This window comes from Camelus bactrianus, chromosome 6 (genome assembly GCF_048773025.1).
Source record: "Camelus bactrianus isolate YW-2024 breed Bactrian camel chromosome 6, ASM4877302v1, whole genome shotgun sequence".
Taxonomy (NCBI): domain Eukaryota; kingdom Metazoa; phylum Chordata; class Mammalia; order Artiodactyla; family Camelidae; genus Camelus; species Camelus bactrianus.
Window position 1 is genome coordinate 92,161,036 of NC_133544.1, and position 27,776 is coordinate 92,188,811.

At 38.3% G+C, this 27,776-nt stretch overlaps 2 protein-coding genes and 1 pseudogene across 10 annotated transcripts in view; 2 read left to right on the top strand and 1 right to left on the bottom strand.

Annotated features, from left to right (window-relative positions):
• Window positions 1–22,254, top strand: part of DENND4A (DENN domain containing 4A) — a 107,328-nt gene extending 85,074 nt beyond the window's left edge. For all 6 annotated transcript variants that reach the window (XM_074366302.1, XM_074366301.1, XM_074366304.1 and 3 more), the window contains 11 exons: window positions 78–1,177; window positions 5,636–5,822; window positions 9,235–9,329; window positions 10,612–10,787; window positions 10,880–11,023; window positions 12,069–12,267; window positions 12,530–12,784; window positions 13,600–13,717; window positions 14,343–14,505; window positions 14,700–14,764; window positions 19,748–22,254. In XM_074366302.1, the coding sequence (XP_074222403.1) occupies window positions 78–1,177; window positions 5,636–5,822; window positions 9,235–9,329; window positions 10,612–10,787; window positions 10,880–11,023; window positions 12,069–12,267; window positions 12,530–12,784; window positions 13,600–13,717; window positions 14,343–14,505; window positions 14,700–14,764; window positions 19,748–19,884 (2,639 nt within the window). In that variant the 3' untranslated portion in view covers window positions 19,885–22,254. The remainder of the gene's footprint in view (window positions 1–77; window positions 1,178–5,635; window positions 5,823–9,234; window positions 9,330–10,611; window positions 10,788–10,879; window positions 11,024–12,068; window positions 12,268–12,529; window positions 12,785–13,599; window positions 13,718–14,342; window positions 14,506–14,699; window positions 14,765–19,747) is intronic.
• Window positions 7,790–7,899, top strand: LOC123617032 (U2 spliceosomal RNA; annotated as a pseudogene).
• Window positions 22,255–22,941: 687 nt separating the features above from the next.
• The window catches only part of SLC24A1 (solute carrier family 24 member 1), a 29,172-nt gene continuing 24,337 nt past the window's right edge, over window positions 22,942–27,776 (bottom strand). For all 4 annotated transcript variants that reach the window (XM_074366309.1, XM_074366307.1, XM_074366308.1 and 1 more), the window contains 2 exons: window positions 27,455–27,621; window positions 22,942–26,478 (listed from right to left, as the gene is read on the bottom strand). In XM_074366309.1, coding sequence (XP_074222410.1) covers window positions 26,229–26,478; window positions 27,455–27,621 — 417 coding nt within the window. In that variant the 3' untranslated portion in view covers window positions 22,942–26,228. The remainder of the gene's footprint in view (window positions 26,479–27,454; window positions 27,622–27,776) is intronic.

Genomic DNA, 27,776 nt, shown 5'->3' on the forward strand with positions numbered 1-27,776 from the left:
ATATCTTAAATATTTAAGACAACTTATATTTGCACATTACATTTTTCATGGCGAAAACAACTTTTCTTGTTTTTCAGAAAGCACACCTGAGCCGCTCTTAATATCCTCTTTTGAGGATACAAATGAAACAGGAAATATTCAAAGTAGACGCTTCAGGAAAAGACATAAAAGCGACAATGAGCCTAATTTGCAGCAGCAACTGTCCTGGGGAAATAGGAACCGCAATCTTAGTGGAGGAGTACTGATGGGACTTATGCTCAATAGAATTAACCAGGAAGCACACCCGGGAGAGATGGTTGGAAAATTAGGAGCCGATGCAAAAATTCTTTCAAATGTTATCTCGAAAAGCACAAGGCCAAACAGTCTTGATATTGGAAAGCCATCTTTAAGATCAAAAAGAGACAGTCTAGAAAAGGAATCTAGTGATGATGATACACCTTTTCATGGTTCTAACTGCCTGGCAGATAAAGTGGATTCCCCTGTTATTTTTGACTTAGAAGACTTAGACGGTGAGACAGACGGATCTAAAGTGGGATACGTTGCTACACAAAATCCCAAGAGGGGTCAACGCTTGAACAGCAGCTTTTCGGTAAAACCTTTTGAAAAAACTGATGTTGCTACAGGATTTGATCCCCTCTCTCTCTTGGTTGCTGAGACTGAACAGCAGCAAAAGGAGGAGGAGGAAGAGGAGGAAGAGGATAGCAAAGGCGTTTCAACACCATCTGCTCGGCGGGATTTGGCTGAAGAAATTGTCATGTATATGAACAACATGAGCAGTCCTTTGACAAGCCGGACACCAAGCATTGATTTACAACGGGCATGTGATGATAAAGTAACCACTAAGAAAAGTCCAACATTGGTCAAGGCATGCCGAAGATCCAGCCTGCCTCCTGATTCCCCGAGGCCAGCGAGACTTACCAAATCTAAAAGCTATTCAAAAAACGAGGACAGACCGAGGGACAGACTCTGGTCTTCTCCGGCCTTCTCACCTAACTGCCCATTTAGGGAAGACTCTCAAGATGCACTAACCCATTCATCACCTTCATTTAATTTAGATACACTGCTCGTACCTAAACTAGATGTTCTGAGAAACAGTATGTTCACTGCTGGAAAAGGGGTTGCAGAGAAAGCAAGCAAATGGTATTCAAGATTCACCATGTATACCACATCATCTAAGGTGAGTTTTATTAGTAGTTCCTACTTTTCTTTTTACCCTCCTCCACCTCCAGTAGTCCCTTCCTTGCAAAGATGTCTGCTTTTACTATTCTCCTTAAATACAGCTTTACAGAAAGACGCGTGGAATGTGTAAGATTTGTAAGTATCAGAATCTGAACTTGAATAAGAACTTCAAAAGGAAAGGAATTCGTTATGTTTGTAGTTCAGTTTTGAAAGAAAGCGATTTGTAGCTGGAGTAAAAATCAGTGTCATATGAAAATACTTACTGAGCTTCGTTATTGCCTTCAAACATTACCAGCCAGACGTAGGATTTTTCTTCCTGGGTAGGATGGAGTAGCTTGTGATACACCTGCATAACTTCCAAAGCAAAAAGCTAGATGAAGGATAGAAAGTATCTGTTTAAAGTCATCAGAGAACTGTTAAAACAACTAGAAAGTAGAGGACTAAGATTCTAGAGAGAGGAGAATGGCAGAGATGAGCTGAAGTCCTATGGCTACTTCTTCCATGAGGGCATTTGCTTATTCTGAGCACAGAGTAGGAGGTTGCAAATCCAGGCTTTGCCTTGTCAGAGGACTGTGGAGAGGTGAGGGGGCCAGCAGAACTTTTGGGGATTTTGTGGAGCTGGAAAGACAAAAATGGAGACTTGAGGGTCCTCAAATAACACAAGTTTTTTCCTTCAAGACATTTTCCAAATACTGATACGGCATGAGACAGAAGGCTAAAAAGGTAAGCAGAAAATCTCCGACCGAGAGTTCTCAGCAGTTTCATGGTGCTGAGATTACAATAGCTGGAGTCCATGAGCTGCTGGGAGGTGGGGGAGGAGGGGCAGGGAAGCTTTGGGGTACACCCCAGGCCCTTCGTTCAAATTCCTGCAGAGCTTTGCCTTGGCACATCGGCAAACCAGACATAGACTGAACCCAACCAAAACTGCAACCTAGGCTTGACTCAGCTCAGCCTGTGATTTTTAGATTAAAATAATAGCCTTTACTCCAATAGAGGAAAGAGTGTATCCTTTCTTGAGGAACAGAACATCAACTGGAGCCCTTCCAGTTTTCATAGACAATTTTTAATATTCTATCATTCAGTTAAGAATAGCTATGCTGAGAGAGAAGGATCATAACTGAAAACAAACAAACAAACAAAACAGATGGAGGAAGCAGACCTCTAGGTGATCCAGATATTTGAATTAGCAGCGCACTTTGAGGTAATAATATATGTTCAGGAAAATAGAGGGAAAGGTGAAAAAAAGATAGCTGCAAAGATGGAAAATTTCACCAGGTGATTGTCTATTAAAAAATCAGTGTAAATTCTAAAACTGAAAAAGATATGAAATTAAAAATGCAGTGGTTGGTTCTAACAGCAGACAAAACATAGAAAAAGAAAGGTTAGTGAACTAGATGGGAAGTTAGTAGAAAACACACACACTGAAGCACAGACAGGAAAAAAATTGGAAAATACAGGAAAGAATGTGAAGTTTAGTGAAAATGCCTGATATTGAGTCCCAGAAGAAGAGAACGGGGTAGAAGGAAAATTTAAAAAGCTAATTGCCAAGAATTTTCCAAAAATGATTAAAGATGTCAACTCACATATTTAGAAGATCTCCCAATGTCACACTAAATAAATGCAAAGAAAATCATACTTAGGCATCTAATGTGAAAATAATTGAAAATGAAATACAAAGGGAAAATCTTAAAAGGAGCCAGAGAAAAGAAGTATGCTGCCTTCAAAAGAGCAACAGTAAGCAAACAGCAGTCTTGAGGCGAGGGTATAGCTCAAGTGGTAGAGCATGTGCTTAGCACGCATGAAGTCCTGGGTTCAGTCCCCAGTACCTCCTCTAAAAATAAATAAACCTAATTACCTCCCCTACCCCTGCCAAATTAAAATAAATAGTGCAATGATAAATAAATAAAATATTGTTTAAGAAAAAGAAAAGAAAACAACAGTCTTATGAATAGAAACTGTAATGTTAGGAGACACTGGAAAGACATCCTTGGAATATCGGAAGAAAATGTTGGCCAGCCTGTTTTTCTATACCCAGCAAAAGTATTCTTCAAAAATGTGCATGAGAGGTCTAGTTCCCCTGAGGTAACACAAGGCCACTAAAGCCCATTCCTCCCACGGACTAAAAGCTCCAGACAAAATACAAAAACCAACTATCTAAGGATTCTGAAAAATAAAAGCAGTAGATGGCAGGGAGGGGCAGATTTCCCATTTTCTTTCACACACATCTTTGCTCCAAGAACAGGTCCCAGGCATAGTGTGGCATGGATCCTTGACAGCTAAAACATAAAGAAAAACCCCGTGTTTCCTGGACAGAGGAACCAGGGAAGGGGGCCCCTGTGGCCTGGAGAACATGAGGGGAATCGGAAAGAAGGGATTTTTAATTCTGTGTGTGGCCACACAAGTCTCAGCCTAACCCTTGAGATACACATTACATGTGATAGATGCAGACCAGCAAGGACCAGGCTTCAAGAACTAAATTGAGAATTAAGTCACCATCTCCAAAAATCAAAACCCAAATTGGAATCTGAACACAGTTGACTGTCTGCTACAGCAGTACCTCAGCATTCTCCAAGGGGTCGTAACAGTGCTCAGACTTCACATCATAACATTAACAGTGTCCAAAATAAAATCCAAAATTACCTGATACAAGGAACCAGGAAAACCTGACCAGTTCTCAAGGGGAATACAACCCTGAGATAACCCAGATGTTGGAATTATCTAATGGAGACTTTAAAACAGCTATTATAACTAGATGTCCTGAAGTAAAGACAAAAACACATGTGAAATAAGTGAAAAGAAAGGAATTCTTAGCCAGAAATCAAAATTATTTTTTAAAAAACAAATTTTATAATTAAAAAATACGCTCTGAAATAAGCTCATGGATGGGTTCAGTAGCAGATTGGAGATGACAGAGGAGAGTCAGTGAAACTGAAGGCTGAATAATAGAAATTATCCAGTTGGAAGAACAGAGAGAGCCTTTATAAAAATGAATAGAGCCTCAGGGACTTGTGGAACAATAAAAAAGATGTAACACATAATTGGAGTTCCAGAAGAATTGGAGAAAGAGAGTGTGGTAGAAAATATATTTGAAGAAATAATGGGTGAAATTTCCCAAATTTAATAAAAGATTTAGATTTACAGCTCCCTGGTAAACTGCAGACAGGATAAACTCAAAAGAAAACCACACTTACATATACATAAAAGCATACTGCTAAAAACCAGAGATATCCATTTGCTAACAATTAAATGACTGCTGGGAAAAAAAAACCCAAGAAGAAAAAATTCCTTGATTGAAAATTGAAAATTTCTTGACTGAAAAGTGACATATTACCCACAGAGGACTAAGGATTTTGAATGACCATGTGTTTTCATCATAATCTGTGGAGGGAAGCATACAGTGGGAAAAAACACTTTTAACCTATTGAAGAAAGGGCCTGCCAGCCCAGAATTCTATAGTCAGTGAAAATATTCTTCAAAGATGAAGGTGAATTAAAAACATTTTCAGATAAGGTAAAAGAATTCATGACCAGTAGACCTGCTCTATAAAATATGCTAAAGGAAGTTCTTCAGGCTGAAAAAAAAATTAATACCAGAAGGAAATGTGGGCCTTGGGGAACGAAGAAAGAGCGAAATAGATGGTAAATGGCTTGTATATAAAAGAATACTTAAAAAAAAACCTCTTAAATTCCTTGTAATACTTACAGTTATCCAAAACAAAAATTATATTATCTCATGGGGCTTTTCAATATGTAGATGTTTTATAGCGATTAAAGGACTCACCCTCCTGGCATTCACTGTAGTGATATTACTACATGTGAAGCGGTAAATACTAACTTTAAGTCGACTACGAGTGGTTAGGTGTATGTATTGCAGTGCCTAGAGCATCCACTTAAAAAATCCAATGAGATACAGCCAAAAAGCCAGTAAAAATATTCAGGTAATCTTAAAATAACGACTCAGTAACACACACACACACACACACACACACACACACACACACTTTTTCTTATGTATTATTGTTATAACCAGAAAAAAATTTTAACTTACACTTTGGTGTTCTCAAAAATGAAAACTAGAAATACATGTCTTTGAAACCTGGATTGTTGTAGAAGAGAAAATGTAAATATGAATGAAATTAAAAGAGAAGAAAATGTTATTCTAGTGGTATCATCCTGGGCTGGTATTTGCAGGGAAGAAAATAAATGAAGATGTAGGCAGCATTTACCTAACTGACAGATATCTGCTTTGCTCTAGCTAAAAAAATGCTGTCTTAAAAACTGATCTCCAGCTCATATTTGTCCAAATTAGTATGCCCTTGTAAAATTGGTTTTTTTCCTCTCTAGAAGTTGTAATGTTGATTAACTGATCATCTGAGTAATTAGGTGTTCCCTCTGCCTTAGAAATGATTTAAAATAATTAAATATGCAGGAAATTAAGCTTATAATTATGTCTTTAGGATCAAAGTTCTGATCGTACCAGTCTTTCTTCAGTGGGAGCCCAGGATTCTGAATCTACCTCTTTGACAGATGAAGACGTCTGCCACGAGTTGGAAGGGGCCACTTCTCAAGAGAGCGGTGCCACTTCAGGGACTAAGGGAACTGATTTCAGCAGAACAAGCCTGGAAAGTTCTGCCTCCTTAGAAGGTTTGTCCAAACAGTCCTGTCATAATGCATTTGACATGTGGCACCTTTAATTTTTTTTTAATGTTTTAATTTTGTAAAAGATTTGTATGGCTCCAGAGTCAAAACAATAGAAAACCAAGGCACTTTCCGAGGGGTCTGGGTTCCATTCCCACCCTATCATCTTGTTTTCTTCCTCCCTAGAAGTAACCATTTTTATTCATTTTGATTTATCCTTTCATTGTTGCTTTTTTTTAAAAAAAATATAAGCATATGTGTGGTGTGTGTGTGTGCTCTTAATTACTTAGAAGGTAACATACTGGAAATACTTAACCTGCTCCGTGCTTTTTTCACAAAGCAGTATATCCTGAAGAACGTTCCATATTTTCACATAATGTCCTTCATTCATTTTCACGCTTGCGTAGTTCATCATGTGTGGACGTATCATAGTTTATTTTAACCACTTCCCCACTGATGTACTTTAAGTTCCCAGTCTTTAGCTGTTATAAATAATGCTATGGTGACATGTCATGTTACATCTTTGCCCAGGTATCTTTGGAAGGGACTCCCAAGTTCTTCCTTGAAATGATATTGCCAGGTTCCCTCCCCCACGGGTATATATACTATTTTTTGCATTCCCAGGGCTGGTATATAAGAGCCTATTTCCCCACAGCCTTGTGAAAAAAAAATACGTTGGCAAGCTTTTGGATTTTTGCCATCTGATAGGTAAAGAATGTTTTCAATTCATTTTTCATTTATATTTATCTTATAAATTAAGTTGCTATCTGTCTATATGTTTAAAGGACTGTTGGTATTTCTTTTTCTGTGGGCTGTCCTTTGCCTGCATTTCATTTTCACTTGTTGGTCCTTTTTTTTTTTTAAGTTTTAATAGCTCCTTTTTATATTAGGGAACTAATCCTGTGTCTCCTACATAAGTGGTAGATACTTTTTCCAAGTGTGTCAAGTTCGGTTTTTTCCCCCCACATAATAATTTTATGTCATCAAATTTATCAGCCTTTGCCCTGTTGCATCTGGATTTTGAATCATTAGGAACCATTTCCCCTTCCCTCGGTTCATCAGTGTTTCCTTCTGATACGACTCGGATTTCCTTTGTCACATTTTCTTAGGTCAGCAGACTTCTTCTGAAAAGGGCCACATTGTAAATATTCTAGGTTTTGTGGGCCACATACATCTGTGTCACATATTCTTTTTTGTCTTTTCCTTTTTTTTAAACATGTTAAAATGTAAAAGTTTTTCTTAGCTTGTGGTCATACAAAAATAGATTTGACCCTTGATGGCAGCTATTTAATCCATTTGAAGTTTGTCCTGGTGTATGATGTGAGGAATGAATGAATTATATTTTTTTATTTGCACTTCTGCTATTTTAAAAAGCTTTTTTTGTGGAAATATTCAAACAATCACAAAGGTAGAAGGAATAGCAAAACGAGCCCCTGTGTACCCATCACCCAGCTTCAGCAATTATCAACAAATGGCCAGTCTTGTTTTATCTTTTCCCCTCTTCCCTCTGCTACGAACATTTTCTTCCTTCCGCGCTGGATTATTTTAAAGTACATCCCAAACAGTATATAGTTTTATTTATAAATACCTCATGTATGTCTAAAACATAAAGGACTTTAGTATTATATATTTTTAACTTTTTATTAAAGTTGATATATTTAATAACTTACTGTACTATAAGTCATACATATAGTGTGCACGTTTTTATACATGTAAATACTATACACTTCACAAATTGAGGGCAACTGAGTAACCAGTACTCAGATCAAGAAACAGAACATTAATAGTGTCCAGAACCTCCTTTCATGCCCATGTCTGGTCACTACTCCCTCCACAGGTAAACACTATCTTCTATGTGTTAGTGTGGCTGTTTTTTGAACATTTTATGGACTGATACAGTATGTATCTTTTGTGAAGCATGCATTGCTTAAAAACAAAACTATAGTACCATTATCATATTTTAAAAATATGGCATCGCTTCTTGGCCTTTTGGCTAAGATCAAGTGTAAAAATGTGACAGTATTTATTACATAGTATCTTATGTAAAATATTTACTTAGTTTAAATTTTCACAGCTATCTCATAAAACTCTTTTTATAGGTGGTTTGCTCAAATTAGGACTCAAACAAGGGCTACTTATTGCATTTGTTTGATGTGTCTGTTAACTCCTTTTCATCTTTATTCCCTTTCTTTTTTTACCCCCTTGTCATATATTCATGAAGAAATCAGATGATTAGCTCCCTTCTTGCCCCAGTCTTTTTTTAACATACAGGAACAGTTTATTGGGCTAAGTAAATAAGACTTACCTCACAACCTGATTTATATTTGCTAAAAAGAATATATATTCTGTGTTGTCGACTGATTATATAGAAAAGGTAGGCTGCCCACATACATGATTGAATCAGTCGAGGCTAATAGGTAGCAATTTTGAACTAGCTTTAGCAGAAATGGATTACAGAAGGTTATTGGGGGACCATCAAGGGAAGAATTACAATTACTACCAATTCTAAGCATCTTAAAGGATGTGAGGTTTTGGCTTTCTCTCTGCCTCTCTGCATCTCTGTGTGGGAGGGCCCAGGGCCAGTGGAAGCTCTACAGGTGTCTCCCCTCCTCCCCCCCATGTCATTTATTTGCTGAAGCAGTCTGGTCATTAGTCTGGATTATGCTGATTACATCCCCATGGTGGTGTTCAACATGTTTTCCTATCTTCTCTATTTCTTCTAAGTGGTAATTTATACCATTACTTTTTTTTTTAATCTTTATAAAAATACCAGTGTTCATTCATAAATTGTAGTAACTAGTGGGGAAAAAAAAAGTATAGGGAAGGTATAGATTACTTCCAGCTTTACTGACAAGATACAGTAACTGTCAGCAATTGATTTGACCGTAAAAGTGCCCTTACTTTTTGGTGGTCATTTTACTACCTACTAATACCTCATTGCTCTTCAGAATATACTTGGAAACTCTTCCCTAGTGTTTAAGAGCAAGATTACTGTTCCAGATTTTAAAAGATCCTTAGAAGGAAGAGAACTGCCAGTAATTCTTTTCATCATCTGAAATAAGATCAGCTGTTTTTATACTTTTTAGAACTTAGAACTAAATACTTTCTTGTATCTTAAACATGTAAAAATAGAAACAGCAAAATAGTAATTACAAACAACTGGAACGCCTTGTAGCCTGTACACACAAAGTGCTTAGTAAGTGAGAAATGAATTAAAACACATTTCCTTAGGTGTGTACTCAGAACAAAAATGCATACATTGAAAAACATTTTTCATTATTTATTTATTTTCTTAAATTACCTTTAATATTTTAAATCAGTTTGACATTTTATGAGAGAATTTATGAAAATGAAAGATTCTCATATCCTTTCTCATTAATTCTAACGGTTTTGCTCTTCGTTTTTTAATCACGAACAGGATCCTTGTCCAAGTTTGCCTTACCCGGGAAGTCAGAAGTGGCATCTTCCTGTAACACGAGTAGTACAAATATCTTCCAGAACTATGCAATGGAGGTACAGTTTTAAACAAAACAACATTGCCATGCACTGCATAATAAAATTTGCATTTCTTACGTGGTGGTGATCTCAGGTAGAATGGTAAAAAGTCAAACATACGGCATCTGAAAATTTCAGAATGTACAGTGCACCTAAATAAACTTAAAATGTAAAGTATTTCAGATTCCTGAAGTCATACTACTTTTTCTGTTTGGAAAAGTTCTGTGCTTCCTTTGATATTTATCAACATAAAAAAGCACTTTTTCATTTTCAGCATTTATATTTGCCCCTTCTTTGCCGCTTTGAATTTTTATTTCACATCTTAAACCCTCATAACCAGCTTTGCTTGGCAGGTGCACTTTTTGGATGAAGATGCAAGGGGCGGTCTTGGCAGCTGTGTCAGCTCTTTCCATCATTTTTCATTCTTTGTATCAGTTTGATGTGGAAATCGCTGGATATGCTGCTATACCCCATTTTCTTACAATGAAAGCATTATATTTTTACACTTTAAAAATTTTCCCTAATTTTTATATAAAATTTGTTTCCAGATACGTTTGTGAATGTTGCTATTTCACACTAATTTGCATAAATTTGGAGAGTAAATCTGCATGCAGCTGGAAAATAAATGATGAGCACTAATATTACAGTTCACAAAGCTTCCGATGGCTTCAGAAATTTCGGTATTTTATTAATGTGATCACGGCATTTACATTTCTCCACAGCACTGCTTCTTGAACAGTGTGTAGTTACAGACGAGGGTTTTGTTGTTTTTAATTTCCAGCCTGTCGTGGCTGGTACTCTTGTAAACTGTAATGATCACTGACTCAGCTGTGGGAGCGATGACAGATTGCTTTGAGGCTCTTTAAGTCTTCTTCCCAGTTTCTTTACTTAACTCATCACAAACCAGTAAGAATTCGTGAACCAGCTCCTACCTGGTTGACCATACTGTGAGCAGCCCAGATCTGTAACCTGTTACCAGTGCCTGTTTTGGGTATTAACAAATTAATGCTTGGGTTTACTTTTCCATTAATAAAATGATGGCAGATTTTTTTAGTAATTATAATGGTAAAAATGCTCACTTAAATGGAAGTTTCCCTTTCAGGCAATAATTCTGTAATAGATTTAGCTGAAATAGTTAAAGATGAGTGTATTATATAATGTACTGAATGTAATCCATTTTTTGTTTGCCACTTCTCAATCCTGAGTTTTAGTTTTCCAATAGATTTATGAATTGAACTGGTGGTTACTTCATGATATGCACCAACTGGCCTACTTGACGAAGCGCTGCTTCCTCCCCTAGGTTCTCATCTCCAGCTGCTCTCGGTGCAGAACCTGTGACTGTCTTGTCCATGATGAGGAGATCATGGCTGGCTGGACAGCAGACGACTCAAATCTCAATACTACGTGCCCATTCTGTGGCAATCTTTTCTTGCCCTTCCTGAATATCGAAATAAGAGATTTAAGACGCCCTGGAAGGTAACGATTTATGCTTTTTTCCCTTCATGTTTAAGGATCATGTTTCCTAGAATATCTCTTTTCTCAAAAAGCTCCTTTGATTCACCTTACAGATACTTTTTGAAGTCAAGCCCATCTACAGAAAATATGCATCTTCCGTCCTTTTCAAGTCAGACAAGGCCATCTTGTATCTCAACATCAGCCTCTGATCTTGACAAATCTGTTATCTCTGTTCAGCGGACTTTTGATCTAAATAGGTAATTATGATTATGTGGAACTACATTTTAACAACATATATTGCACGTGTTTCCAATAATGACAGAAAAATTAGCTGACCATTTTAAGGTTTAAATTTTTATATATAAGAGATTCCTAATCTTAAATTCTTATTCCTTTAAAACAGTCTTAAAATTCTCTCTAATGACCTAAATGTTTAAACAGTCAATAGTTTATGCTTTATGAATCCCCAAAGTTTTAGCTATATAATTCATATATGATAATGTGTACCATTATTTTAAAGGTAAAAATTCTGGAGAACACTTGAAGTTCATAATGAACATCTTTCTATTTCTACTCTTGAGGAATCAAGTCAGACTAACTTACTTCTACTTTGGAATATTTAATTTTCTACCTTGGAATATTTAATAGCCTGAGAAAACATCTGGAACTGATAGAGGAACTGTAAAATTAAGCTAAGGTTTATACAGTAAGCCTAATATAAGTAAGTCTTTGCTTAAAACAAATACAGAAATGCACTCCTGTTTGGAGAAGTGCCAAGCACGCTGCATATAGCTGGGCAGATGAAGCCACAGTGGTAACTGAATGTGAAAAGGAAAACGCCTGCTTAATACTGGCAGGCGGAGTGCCCTGTTTGATCATGAATATGCTTAGGCTGCAGAACGGCAGAGCTGTGTGTGCACCTTCTTCCATCATAGGTCCGCTAGCCCTTTCTCTGACTGTCTCCCACTAGCTCTGACTCTTGAAGGAATAGGTGCCGATGTTTTCTGCTTTGTATCCTCTGGCCCTGTTGTGGTTCCTGCAGTATGAAAAGCTGTCCGCTAAATGTTTTGAATAAAAATGAGTGACTCTTGAATATTTAAAGTTCACTGGATAGAAAGGAAATTGAACATGACTAGACTACTGTAAACTAAATCCTGTTTCCCAGCCGAAGCCCGAGTAGCATCTTTCCTTTGTTTTACTTGGCTGTGCCTAGCTCTGATTCTAAAGAGAAATTCTCTGTGCTAGACAAAATAAAGTAAATCTAGACAGTGATATGCTTTTTTTCTTTTTTCAATGCCCAAGCAAATCTAAACTTCTGGAAAATACGTGTTCACAAAGTATTCAGATCCCTGCTGACAGATCAAAAACAGCTATGTCAAAATGTCCGATATTTCCAATGGCCAGGAGTGTTAGTTCTTACGGCCCCTTGGGTAAGGAGGACGCTGGAGGGCAGAAGATCATTCCTACAGGCAGCCTGCCAGCTACTTTACAAGGAGCTACAGTATGTATTTTGGTGTTTTGTTGTTGTTGTTGTTGTTGTTGTTGTTTTTACAATTTGGACATTGATAATTTACATAAGACTTTGTTCCCCATGTGCTAAACAGCCTTCTTAGTTTCGATTTTTATTACTGTTGAGCAGAGTCTCTCGTTGCATGATACAGTTACATTTTTACTTACTTGGAAATCATTGACAGGAGTGTTTTTTAATCATTCAGTATCATCAATATTGTAATTGCCATTTATGGTTTTTGTTTATTCAACAGGATTCTTTAGGGTTAGAATGGCACCTCCCAAGTCCAGATCCTATCACTGTTCCGTATCTTAGTCCTTTAGTGGTGTGGAAGGAGCTTGAAAGCTTATTGGAAAATGAAGGCGATCATGCAATAACAGTGGCAGATTTTGTGGACCATCATCCAATTGTTTTTTGGAACCTGGTGTGGTATTTTAGACGTCTTGACTTACCCAGTAATTTACCTGGATTGATTCTCTCTTCTGAACATTGTAACAAGTATTCAAAGGTATGAGAGTAGTGGGGAGGGCATAACTCAAGCGGTAATGTGTGTGCTTGGCATGCATGGGGTCCTGGGTTCAATCCCTAGTACCTCCATCAAAGAAATAAGTAAATCTAATTACCTACCCCCCAAAAAATAAAAAATAAAAAAACAAAGGTATGAGAGTAAAAATGAACTAAAAGCCAGTGCTACTGACACTACTGTAATGTTTGCATAGCCCTAATGACAAAAAGTAATTTTTATGCTAAATATTTTTAATAACCATCTGAATCAATAAAATTATTTCAGTTGCAAGGAATTTTTCTTTCCACAGTCTAGCAGTAAGAGAAAGTCGTATTTTTTGGACTTCTTACAAAATTGACACAAAATGGGCTTGAGTTTTTGTTATAGAGTCAAAAGTAAACTAAATGACTCTTAGAGAAGAGTCTGTGAATCGGCCCCACCCATGTCTCCTGCCTCCTTCACAAGCGAGCCTAGCGCTTCGGGGGGGTGGCTTGAACTGACGTAGAATGGGGCTCCTGGGTTCCTCTTTCTGTGGAGCCATAATCATAAACTGGTCAAGATTAGCCCTCCCTGGTTCCCTTCCTCACTCGTCCCAGTTCTTGGTTAAATCTGCTACTTTAGAGGCTCACTGGCTTCTCACCTCAGCCCGTCTTCCTTCAGTAGGTTGTAAAATGCATGCACGTCAGTCATTTTCTCTTCTCTTTTCTCTCTTGCACACACACAATCCTACAAAATGTCTGTAAGGATTTTTATAAAATATTTACAAAGCATTGTCATATAAGGATCATTAATGAATGTTGGTTTATTCTTCAACACAGATTCCTCGCCACTGTATGTCTGAAGATAGTAAACATGTTTTAATCCAGATGTTGTGGGACAACATGAAATTGCATCAGGATCCGGGACAGCCCTTGTACATCCTCTGGAATGCCCACAGTAAGTGCTGTCGCAGATGCCAGCTTCCTTCGCGCGGAGTGATGACTTCTCTCCTTGCTTGAGATAGCCTGCGCTAACGTATAACTGACTTGTATTTTACTATCCTGCTTTTTGTCTTACAGGTCAAAATCGCACTCTTTTGTTTGAGAGTGAGTGTTAAGTTTGATGTTTTTAGTGCTGTCTTCCATGGGGATCAAGGGATTTTTGTTTTATTGGGTTTTTTTGGCTTTGTTTTTGAGTGGTGCTGTGTGTGTGCTGGAGGGGTGGGTTGTGTTTGTAAAGTTCCATTTTTGGCACATTGCTTGTCCCTGTTTCTTCATTTTACTTATTTTTTTGTTTCCATCCCAGGCTGCTGATTTAGTATTTCTTCCAAGGGGCTGTATTAAAGAAAACAGTATTTTTAGTTATTGTGTATTTGAAGTCACAAAAAGCTTTAAGCCTATTTTATCATTATTTGTCTTATTTCTTCCTTTTTTTATTCTTAGATTTCTGTTTCTTTGTCCGTTGCCCTTAATTTATTTTTAATGCTTTGTAACTTTTTAAATAGCTATCAGTTGCTGCTTAATTACATTCTCCTTTTCCACACAGAACATTTCCCTTCATTTGCTCTTTTGTTCTTTTACAGCCCAGAAGTATCCAATGGTCCATTTATTGCAAAAAGGTGATAATTCATTTAACCAGGAATTATTGAAAAGTATGGTAAAAAGCATTAAAATGAATGATGTCTATGGACCAATGAGTCAGATTTTAGAGACACTGAATAAATGTCCTCATTTTAAAAGACAGAGGTAATTCATTCTCTTAAATGAGTATATTGTTCTTATAAGCAGATTCATATTGTTTGCTTTGTAATATTTTATTTTATTTTTTCTTGCTTTGTAATATTTTAGACTATCTCATGCTTATACTAACATAAACATTTTTGTAGCTATAAATAGACTACGTAGATAGTAATGTCTTCTCTGCTCCTTTTTCCCCCTAGGAGTTTATATAGAGAAATACTGTTTCTCTCACTTGTGGCACTGGGAAGAGAAAACATTGATATAGGTAATTTAGCAAATATATAACATGTAATATTTATATATCATGGTATAGTTTTCAAAGTGTTTTTATCTTGGTAGTCTTAGTATAATGTAAAATTTTATTAATATACTTGAATTGTTTCTTTGACTTTTTTTTTGATGTAATGTTAAAGATACTTTGATATTTTGGTCATGTTGGTTATAATAATGATAAATAATGAAAGCTACCATTTTTTTGAGGGCTTTTTTATGCCTCATATTATAGCAAGTACTTTCCATGTATTATCTCATATAATTCTCCCAAAAGCCCTCTGAGGTAGGTACTATTATCATGTCCGTATTATTATTGAGACAACTGAGGATCCAAGAGGTTAAGTAACTTAAAGTTGGGTTTCACAGCAGTAACAGCCATATTTGAACCAAGCAGTCTTAATTTCCAATCCTGTGCTTTTAACTGTTTTGTCATATCACTAATGACATTAAGCTTGCATCAGAAAAGATGTAAGGTAGTTAAATACATATTTGAGGGGCTCCATACATTTTTGGTTGATCGTCTGTTTCTCCCAGTTACTGTGCGTGACCTGCTTTAGTCAGAGACACAAATATGTTGAAAGTAAAAGGGTCGAAAAAGGCATTTCATGCAGATAATACTAAAAAGAGGGCTAGAGTAACTATATTAATATCAGACAAAAATAGACTTTAGACAAAGTCTAAAAGAGACAAAGAAGGACATTTTATAATGATGAAACAGTCAGTCCACCAAGAATTATTAATTGTTTATAACAATTATAACATATATGCAGCTAACACCAGAGCCCCAAAATACATGAATAAAAGCTAACAGAATTGAAGGGAGAAACAGACACTCAGCCATAACAGTTGGATATTTTAATATTCTGCTTTCAATAATGGATAGAACAACTAGACAGCAGATCAGCAAGGAAACAGAAGACCTGAACACCACTGTAAAGCAGCTAGTCCTGAGAAACATCTACAGAACACTCCATCCGACTACAACAAAAGACATACTTTTCTCGACTGGACATGGAATATTGTCCAGGATAAACCAAATACTTGGGCATAGAGCAAATCTCAACAAATTTAAAATGTTTGAAATCATACGGAGTATGTTCTCTCACCACAGTAGAATGAAATTAGAAATCAGTTACAGAAGGAAAATAAGAAGTTCACAAATATGTGGAAATTAAACAACCCATTCCTAAAAGGCAAATGGTTCAAAAAAGTCCTAATAGAAATTAGACAATACTGTGAGAAAAATGAAAATGAAAACACAACATACCAAAACTTTGAGATGCAGTGAAAGTAGTTTCTACCTTAAGAAACTAGAAAAAGAAGAACAAAGCACGTAGAAGGAAGGAAATAAATATTAGAGCAGAAGTAAATAAACTAGAGGAAATGGGGGGGGGAATATTTTTTAAAATAGAGAAACTGATCGAAATCAAAAGTTTGGTCTTTGAAAAGATCAACAAAATTGACAGACCTTTAAGCTAGACGAAGAGAAAAAGAGAGATGACTCCAATGACTGAAATCAGGAATAAAAGAGGGAATGTTCATACTGACCTTACAGAAATAAAGAGGATTATGAGGGAACACAGTAAATAATTATATGCTAACAAGTTAGATAACCTAGAAGAGAGAAGCAAATTCCAAAAAGGCATAAACTGCCAAACTGACTCGAGAATAGAAAATCTTAGCAGAGCTGAAACAGAGAGAACGGGTCAGTGATCAGAAAGCTTCCCACAAAGAAAAGCCCAGGGTCAGGTGGTGAACTCTGCTGAATGTTTAGAGGAGGAGAAACAGCATTTGTTACGGACCGCATGTTTGTGTCCCCCAGCCCCAAAGTCACACACACTGAAAGCCTAATGTGATGGTATTCGGAAGTAGGGCCTTTGGGAAATAATTACATCATGAGGCTGGAGCCCCCAGGATGGAATTAGTATCCTTACAAGAAAAAGAAGAGAGCTATCCCCCTCTTTCTCAGTCATGTGAGGATGCAGAAGAAGCTGTCTGCCAGCCAGGACGAGTGCTCTCACCAGACACCAGATCTGCTGGTACCTTAACCTTGGACTTCCCAGCCTCCAGAACTATGAGAAATAAATGTTCATCATTTAAGCCACCCGGTCTGTGGTATTCTGTCATAGCAGCCCAGGCTAAGACACTCATCCTTCACACTCTTGACAGGGAAAAAAAAAGACAAAGAAGAAAAAGGAGTGCTTCTTAACTCGTTCTGAGAGTTACACCAATATTACCCTGACCAAACCCAGACAGAAACGTTACAGGAAAACTACAGAGCAATAGCCCTTATTCATACAGATGTAGAACTCCTCAACAAAACACTAGCAAACCAATCTAGTTTCAGCAACAAATGGATAGGATTATACACCACAACAAAATGGGATTCATCCTAGGGACGCAGTGTTAGTTTAACATTTAAAAAGCTCCATCCATGTAATATACTGTATTAATAGAATAAAAGCCAAAACCACATGATATCTCAATAGACACAGAAAAAGCATTTGACAAAATTCAGACTAGGAATAGAAGGAAACATCCTCAACCTGATAAAAGGCATTTATGAAAAACCCACAGTTAACACCATACTTCCTGTGAAAAACAGAAAGTTTCCCCTTAAGATCTGGAGCAAGGAAAGGATGCCTGCTTTCACTCCTTCCATTCAGCCTTGTGCTGGAAGTCCTTGTCAGAGCAGCAAGGCAAGAAAAAGACATAAAAGGCATCCAAATTGGAAAGGAAGAAGTTAAGCTATCTTTATTTATAGATGACATGATCTTATGTATAGAAAACCCTAGAGATTCCACACCAAAACAAAACAAAAAAAAAAACCCCAAAATTTTAGAGTTTGAGTTCAGCAAGTTTGTAAGATAAAGATCAAGATGCAAAAGTCAGTTCTGTTTCTGTAATTAGCAGTGAATAATCCAAAAATGAAATTAAGAAAGCAATTCCATTTATAATAGCATCAAAAAGAATAAAATACTTAGGAATTTGTTTAACCAAGGAGGCGAAAGACTTGTATGATGAAAATTGTAAAACATTGCAAAGAAATTAAAGGTCACATAAATGAATGAAAACACACCTCATGTGTGTAGATCAGAAGACTAATATTCTTAACATATCAGTACTACTCAAAGCAATTACAGATTCAGTGCGATCGCTTTCAAAACTCTCAACGTTTTTCGCAGAAATAGAAAAACCCATCCTAAAATTCATGAAATCTCAAGGGACCCCAAGTAGCCAAAACAACTTCAAAGAGGAACAAATATGTAAGGCTCACACTTAACTGATTTCAAAACTTACAGTAGGGCTACAGCAATCAAAACTCTTAACAGTATAGACTGGCATAAAGACAGACATGTGGACCAATGGAATAGAATAGAAAGCCCAGAAATACACCCTCACATCTGTGGTCAAATGGTTTTCAACAAGGGTGCCAAGACTACTCACTGGAGAAAGGACAGTCTTTTTAAGAAATGGTGCTGGGAAAACGGGATATCCACTTGCAAAAGAATGAAGTTGGACCCTTATATAAAAATTAACTCGAATTGGATTGAAAGCCTAAATGTAAGTCCTAAAACTATAAAACTAATAGAAGAAAACATAGAACAAAAGCTTCAGGACATTGGATTTGTCAGGGATTTCTTGGATATGATACCCAAGGCACAGGCAACAAAAGAAAAAATAAACAAATCAGACATCATGGAAATTTTAAAATTTTGCACATCAAAAGGTGGTATCAGTATTGTAAAAAGGCATCCCACAGAATGGGAGAAAATATTTACAAGTTATATATCTGAGAAGGGATTAATATCCAGAACTATGAAGAATTCCTAAAGCTTGACAACAAAATAAGCCATTGCTAAATGGACAAAGAATGTAAATAGGTATTTCTCCAAAGGAGATAAGACAGTGGCCATTAAGCACATGAAAAGATATTCAGCACCACTAATTATTTGGGAAATGCAAGTCAGAACTACAGTGGGATATCATCTCACATCGTTAGATGGAATGGCTACTCTCAGAAAATAACTGGTATTGGTGAGGATATGGGAAAATTGAAACCTTTGTGCATTGTTAGCAGAAATGTAAAATGGTATAAAGCTGCTGCAGAAAACAGTATGGCATTCCCCTCAAATAATTAAAGATAGAATTTCCACGTTATCCAGCAGCTTCACATTTGGGTATATACTCTAAAGAATTGAAAGCAGAGTCTCAAAGAGATTTTTGTACACACATATTCATAACACTATTATGTAATAGCTAAACTGTAGAAGCAACCCAAGTGTCCACTGAAGGATGAGCAAATAAGCAAAATGTGATAATATACATATAATGGAATATTATTCAGCCTTAAAAAAGGAGGGAAATTCTGACACATGCTACAACATGGATGAACCTTGCAGACATTATGTTAAGTGAAATCCACCAGTCACAAAAAAACAAATACTGTATGATTCTACTTAAGACATACTTAGAGTAGTCAGAATCATGGAGACAGAAGTAGAATGGTAGTTGACAAGAGCCAAGGGGAAGGGAGGAAGGGTTTTATTGTTTAATGAGTAGAGTGCCAGTTTCATAAGATGAAAAGAGGTATGGAGCTGGGTGGTGGTAGTGATTGCACAACATTATGAATGTATGTCATACCACCAAACTGCACTTAAAAATGGTTAAGATGGTAAATTTTCTGTTATCTATATTTTATCAAAATTTCTTTTAATATGGGAGAGAATAACTTTAAACAGTTGGCTACAACTTTGCATTTCACTGGTCTGTGTAGTCTAGCTCTACAATGCTGTGGTCTCTGAAGCCCCCACACCAGCTCTGAAATGGTGCGGTCCTCTCGTTGGCAGCAATGACCTGGAGACTCCCTCTTGGCCTCTTAATTTTGCAGTTCGGTAGTGTGACAAAAACTTGATTGCTGGCAGTGTCAAATACAAATTTCTTCATGCCTTTATTTCTTTATGAATTTCTACAGATGTATTTGATAAAGAATACAAGATGGCATACGATCGCCTCACACCGAGTCAAGTCAAGAATACACACAACTGTGACAGGCCGCCAAGTACTGGGGTGATGGAATGTCGCAAAACCTTTGGAGAGCCTTATCTTTAGGACACGTGTGCGTGCGCGCGTGCGCGTGTGTGTGTGTGTGTGTGTGTGTGTACTGCCAGTAAGTATTGTACAGTCAGTGTATAAAATAACACTTTCAGACTCTAAACTTTTTTCTTCGATTTTTAAAAATACATTTGTAAATGGTTCAGAAAGTCCAGATAGTTTATGTACAGAATGTCTGAAAGAGAAAGTAAGTGACAGGTGGGAGAGAGCCACTTAGTGTCCATTTTTTCCCCCTCCGGTTAACAAGTAATTAAGTATTTTTGTAATGAGGAAAGCTCTAAACAAAAAATTAGTTCCCATAAAAGAAGACAACTGTTTTACGGTTTCTCTTGGAAGAGGCAGATTAAAACATCGTGTATGGAACTTAAACAAATGTAAGATGCAAGTATCTCCTGTTTTCACAGATGATTCAAAATGTTTTGACCATGAAGTTGTATTATACATATTTTAAACTGTTTATAGTAAGTTGCTATTTTTTTAATTTTTAAACTTAATATAGCAAACAAAATGAACTTAAACTTATGAAGCAAGGCAGTTAAGTGCTTATTTGTCTGCTACTTGAAGTTAATGCAGCTGCAGGTCTCTATATGTGTATCTGTCTCTCTGTATTTTGTTACTTGGGAGAATGATTCCAAAAGGTCACGCTAGTGTCACTGTTGTCCCCTGAGCGCAGGGAGCGCGTCACAGCGGGGGTGTGCGTGGCCCAGCCTGACTCATTGATCCTCGTGGAAGGAGAGCCAGAGAGGTTCCAGGTTGGCTTCTATAAAGTCAGGCTCGATATACCACGAGTCCAGAATTTCCTCTATTGTTAATAGGTACGTACAGTACACAGGGAAGGTAGCTTAACAAAGCCAAATGTTCTACATGCACACTTATGCTGGGAAATATGTTAGTTTCTCCCAAATTTGAACTTTATTTTAATATCTGAAATATTGGGTATGATGCAAATTGTACTATATTTATCTGGAATATAACCTACTGGAATAGTCTGTTAATATATATATATATATATATTCAAAATATTTTTTCAAAAGTAGAAAAATAATAACTCTCTAAACGTACAGCCAGATAGAATTTCCCATATTGAGGAACTTGGCTTTTTCAATAAGCCTTCAGAATCTGGTTTATGGAATCTAAAATCCAGAAATATCCAGAAATCAGACAATAAACTGAATGTTTAAGCACTATGGGTATTAAATAGACTCTTAAAAAGTATTGGTAGTCCCATTATTTCTAATATCATTTTCTTTGGGTAATTTCTGATAAAAAGTGTCCTTTGGCTGTTAGAATTATTTATAGATTTTCAAGGTGTCTGTGTGGTGTGTGTTTGCACACATTGTCATTAATGAAGGAATTCTCTAGCCACTGTCAAAGAAGAAAAAAAAAAAAGAATGGTCCTCAGTCCAATGTGTAAAAGCCCACAGAGTTCAGGGCACTGGGACTGGAGTTACCTTAAAGTCCTAAGACTTAGAACCAGTTCAGCTGTAGGAAAAAACCCTTGAGTTCACACTGTTAGTGAATAGCACCGAGCTGAAACACTTCAACGGCTTTCTGCTCTGGGAAGTAATGGGGAAGGTTTAAAAATATAAAATTTTAGTTCAGTTAGTTTGGGGCTGAACTTGATTACTTGAAAAATCTGGTGCTATGCACGTGTGTCTGCCTCTCCTTTGTAAATACCACTCCTGTCTGGTCCTTCTTTAGTATTCAAGGTCTTAGCCTCGCGCTCTGTTTTATGTTCTCTAAGTCATCATCATTTGAAAGTTGTCAAATGGGAGAAACATTCGATGGGTGTGGCTTTTGGCACTGGTGACAAACATCCCTCCAAGCAGAATTCTGAGGCTCCGTTCTAGTTTTTTGTTACTGTTTTTTTCCCCTTAAAAGAACGGCTTTTCACGATTGATTACCTTTTCTCTACCGGGAGCAATGAGTCATAGTTTATTGGTTTCAAATACCTGACCAAAAAAAGTAAGGTAAAGCCCATTCTTTATGGCTCATCCTCATTTGGAAAAGTGGTTGCAATTTGTTATCCCCCCCCCAACACCAAGTTTTGTTTCTGCTTTTGGTTAGGTTTTATTTCCCCTATTTTTAATCCCCAGGGTCTATTATTTGCACATATTTACTCTTTAAAAATAAAACCTAAAACATGAAGAAAAAGTGGTAAACCCTGCTCAAAAGAAAACTAAAATGTAGATCATCTTTTAAAATAACACCATATAAACTTTTCTTTGATTTTCTCTCTGTTGACCATACATTTTAGAGAATCAAGGCCAATCATGTTGGCGAGAAATACCCTTTTGCTACATTATCTGTCTTTTATTTTCTTCTTCTTCGTTTACCAGTTGAAAATAAACCATGCTGTGTCCGGTACGACTTGTTTACTACTTCCTCCCATTAGTGTTTTGAATGTCATACATTTGTATTTTATATATTTCAATATTTGATTTTTTTCTCTTGTCATGGAGTTATAGAACCTGTTTATATTCTGATTTTTGTCTTTTTTTTTTTTCTAATTTTGGGGGATGTTTTTTGTTTTAAAAACCCTAAAGCCACCAGCTTATTTTAAGCTTTTTTTAAGTGTCTTTCCATTTTGGTATATAGAGAAATGGCCCCTGGAAATGTTGATTCAGCATTTTAGGTGATAAATACTTATTTTATTTCATGCTGGTAATTCCTGATACTTCAGTGCAGCTGGCAAGAGTTCGCCTGCTGTATACAGATACTGTACTTCTACGTACACTGTAAGACAGGGTAAGAGAATTCCCATTTGTATGGCAGTGCGCAGCGGCCCGGCTTTATTTTTATTTCTCCCATTAGAACTTGAAAGCTACTGTCAGGCACTTTATCTCAGAGCAGGAAGGGAAAGAGCAGGCTGCCTCTTTGAGATGGTCCTTGGCCTGCCTTTGTGCTGGTCTTAGCATGCTCTGCCCTTCCTGTTTGGATACAAGACTGAGTTTTATTTCAGAATTGAATTCTCTGGCAGCTGCACACCAGTTTACCTTGATCTCCTCAGAACTTGGTATCTTCTGCTTATCCCTTCATACTGTCCTCTCCCTCTGGCCCCAGAGTAGGTACTTTGCTGACTCATTTTTGGTTCCAAATTCGTTTTGGACAAATTAATACAGGAATTTCTGTCTCTGATGCAAAAAGTCTGTGCGCACGTGTGAGATGGTAACAGACGCTGATAAAGTTACCGCAGCCTTTCCACCATTGCTGTTCTTTGGATGGCTCCTTCCTTTTGTATTTAAAATTCTTCCTTTCATAGTACTGTGACAAAACCATTGGAGCAACTGATGGAATTTTCTGTAAATGAAATTCTCCAGATCTGCCTGCTCATCACAGTGGAGGGCCTGAGGACCAGAAGTGTGCTTTGGTTGTGGGCAGCCTTAGGCCAGGGGGTCCAGCCCGGCTCTAGTGACCTCCTCTAGGGATGGACAGCCCTGCTCACGAGCCCTCTCTTTGTACCTTTCATAGTAATCAGTCCCATAATACATTGCAAGCTGCACCTGTAGAGGGACCCTCCCACCAAAAAAGGGTGGAGGAGGGCAGCCAGAACCAAGTGTATTCTGTGGCCATGAGGCCAGCCAGTTCTTCAAATGTTATCTAGCAGACTGGGCCTTAAATATTAAATCCCGATTCTTGCCCCCTTTGGTATTTAATCTATAAATAATAATTAGGATATAGACTTTTTATGATACTTTTATAGTATCATAAAAGGCCAAGCCTATAATTGAATAAAAACATTTTCAGATCTGTTGAAGAGGGTACAACATAATGTTCAAAATGTGTAGTAACCATTTAAACATATACTGATTTTTTAACATTTGGAATACATCCTTTTTTTCTGGTACTATATAGAATCTTAACTCATTAAATTAGGAGTTTTACATTTTTATAAATTTGGTCCAAACCTATTACCAGGGCCATCAAGGAGGTTCGGTCTCAAGGAGGGTGAAGGAGAAGTTATCTGTGCAGCCGCTGCTTCCAGTTTAGTTAGTCACAGGGGACAGGTCAGACTTGCCAGGCTGAATGAATGACCTAGAATTTGTCCCACGTAACTGGCTACACAGATCATTCTGCCCATCGAATGAGAGGACCATCTAACCATTATCTTGACATTTTAAGATAGTACTTTACCTCCAACACAGCATAATTTTAATAAATTATAGATTTATAATGTATCACAAAATTTTTAATTTCCAAGCATAACGAATTCATCTTTTAGAAGTTACATAAAATTTCCATCTCCTTGAAACCTCCTCTTTCTCCTCACCAGCTGCTCATCCATCAAGGCCCAGCCTTCATTTTACATATTTGACCCTTTTCTGTCATAGTGTGACGTCAGAACTCCCTTTCGAGGCAAAGAGAAATGGCAGCAATTCAGCAAACTGATCAGGAAAAAGATGTTCAGTCATTACAGGTGATTTTAATCATTAAATGGCGGTCCAGCACTGCCATCATTGCAGAGCGTTTCACTCCTCACTCAGCCCTGGGGAAGGGCGTCAGCTGGCAGGCTGCCCGGGAGGCCGGGACGTCCCTGAGGGCAGCTGAGCTGGGCTGCACTGGCGTGCAGAAGGCTGTTGTGTGGCTCTCCCTCCCACAGCCGCTGCGCGTCCCTCCTGTTCTCAGGCCAGGGCACATGCAGCCCCGGCGGTGCGGCAGCACCAGGACCGAGGGGAACTGACTTCACAGTGTGAATCTGAACGTGGTGCCACATTCTTCACCAGTCTTTTCTTGAGCATTGTGACAAAGTGACCTAAAGATGTGGATGAACGCATCCATTTTTGTAAAGTAAAATACCACTGGGATTCACAATTTATTGGAATTTAGTAAAAGCCATTTCCAAAGAATGTGAATCCTGGAATTGTGAGGCCATGAATTAATCAGCCCGTCTTAAAAGACGTACCATGGCCTGAAGTACTTTGAACGTAGTCCTTCAACACCAAAATGTTCCGGTTTTTCCTGCTGTCTCCTAGTCTTCAAGGAATCCTCTCATGTTTGTAATTAAAGCCATATTTATGTTGTAAGTTCCATTCACATGAGCTTCTTTTGCTCCATAACCAGTGACACAGAACTGTTTCATTTTAATGTGCCCCTTGATGCCAGTAAAAGCAGCAGACAGCGGTACTTAATACACGCGCGCTTCAGCTTCCACATGAAACGTTTAACCACACAGGTTTTAAAAAGTCAGGTGTCCTTTACACCAGCTACCTTGGAAGCAGGAATACTCTTTCTCACCACCTTGTCCTTGTGTTAATTAAGCATTTTTTGAATTTCTCCTTTGTAAACAATCGCCTTAATATCCAATTGTAAGCCACGCAGGGGATCAATCTTCTTGCTTTATAATCCCATCTAGGATGGCATACAAAAATAGCATAGCATTGCCCCACTGGATCTCTTACTTTATAAGCCAGATTTGGCTCTACTGACTTTAGACTCTCTAAAAATTGCTTTTTCTCTCACCCACTAGTAGCAGCTGCCACCGCTGGGTGAGAATATGGGAGGGAGGGGTGCAGAGCCAGGACAGCTTTGTTAGAACGTCCAGTCCCTCAAGGTGACCACCTGGTGGAGACGGCACTAACTTGGATCTCCTAAGAAGAACATAGTTTTACATAGTCCTCAGGGTAGTTTTCCTTCCCTAATCCCCACACCTTCCAATTCAAGGGCAATTTATAAATTTTAATTTCTTGAGCCGCTTATTTTAATTTCACTTTTCTGAAACGCAACAATGAGCGCTAATGTAGTCCTTCTAAGCTGTAAAACATTGGTACACATTTTACGGGACCATGATGTGTAATGATTAGCGATTCCTGTTTGTTTCCTGTAGCCTTAGCTCCTTATTTAAACTCACCAACAACTGAATCTGTAATGAATACAAACCTGGTAGAACTACGTTTTTTGAACAGAAAAAGAAGAGACAGCAAACTGCAGCTTGTGCTTGGGGCAGGGGCCCGGGGGTGACATGTAGACCACACCTGCATCTTTTGGGTCAGCAGCCCTTCGGGGATGATCAGGGAAGTGTGAACACGGAGCTTGCCTTATTGCGATGGTGCCTGTCCCATCCCTCACCCTGCAATGATCTCGTTTAGAAAACCCTCGACTCGGGTCTTCCTACTGGCCTCGGTGTGACAGGTGTCTGCATCAGTCAGGGGGAGGAACTCCACTGCTCCAGAGACGCCTAACCCACAATGAGTCGCAGGTGTTTCCGAGGATAAACTTCAGTCCCGGGTCACATCCACACACGAGGCTCTTGGCCACTCAGTTCACTCTCCTGGATCGTGTTCATTCTTTCTTTAATGGAACAAGAGGTAACTTCTGGCATGGTTTTCTGATCCTTGTCCATTTCACACAGACACAGGACAGGATATGATTCGATCCTCTAACATCACGCTGATGACGAGGAATACAAAGTACAGGAGGAACATGGTGAAGCCCAGGATCTTGTTCATCCTCCATTTGCATAATGCGATTGAGGAGATCACAAACAGGAGCATGAGAAAAAGCAACACAATTGCACAAAACAAGCCATTGCTGCTGACTGGGACAGGCTGCAGGCCACTGATAAGAGAGAAAAGCATCCACGGAAGGGGCAGGCTGCAAGGCGGAAGAAACAATGTCAGTGTTCTTCACGGTGATAAAAATTCCATGCACTTCACAGTGTTTTTACAATTTTCAAAGCACTTATTTTTACACGTACACACAAACCTATGAAGCAGAGCAGAAAATACCAGCTCCATTTCACACGTGAGGCAACTAAGGTTCAAGGAAATTAAATTACATGCCCAAGGACTCACAGCTAGTAACTGGGAGAGCCCAGATTGAAACTCAGGTTTTCTGGGTCTGAGTTTGGTTCCTTCATACTTCATGACTCCGGTGTGACTAACCCAAGTTGGTAGATGTGTGACACTGTGACCTCTCCATCAGTTATTACAAGGCCTAGCTGAGGGTAACATCTCTTTCAATTCTGTACTAATCAGGGCCCTCCTGTGCACCTTTACCTACTGCACCCTGCAAATACACACATAGACAAATTCAAATTAAAGAAACCAAAGCCACCACCCAAATCTAGGACACGACTGGGGAAATGAAAATAGGGCAGGTGCTCTGCTCTGAAGATGGGAGGAGAGGGTAAGGGAACCTGTGCAGGGGGATGTGGCATTTGCTTGTTTATACAAAATGCTTTTAGAGCCTCTGGGCTGGCAGGAATCCCAATGCAAAGGAGCAGGAATATCAGGAAGTGAGAGTGAGTCACTGCTCTGTCCAGCCCCACCTCCACCACCTTGGAGGTCAGTGAGCAAAGCACTTGACTGTATCTGGTAGTGGAATTTAATGGACTTCATTCTTCAACTCACCTGTGAATTCCAGTCAGTTACATTTCATGCAGCATTTCAGTTCTGTTATCCTATCTGGCTGTGGTGAATGAAGGGAGGGTACTTTATTGCCTTGCAGAAGCTCATATCAGTGCCCTTTTATTCCACGTGTAATGAATGCGGCAAGAACCCAGCACACACAGCCAACAGTGTTTTCCAGTCGTACTTAATGTGCCTTAGAAAGCAACTTTGCCACTCACCCCACGGTGATGTCAAATATGTTACTGCCCACAGAGCTGGACACAGCCATGTCTCCCAGGCCTTTCCGAGCGACGATCACGCTGGTGATGAGGTCAGGGATTGACGTGCCTGCTGCTAGGATTGTCAGACCCATAATCTCTTCAGAAATCCCTATTGTTTCACCAACCTGGTAAACAGTAACAGCAGTGAGAAACCTGGAAGCAGCAGGTGACAAATCTGAGCCTCTTCAAAGCACCAACCACATACTACTTTGTGCAAAGCCAACACCTTCCAGGGAGCTGACACTCCCTTGGCCTGAGTGAGGTAGGGTCACGGCAGAAC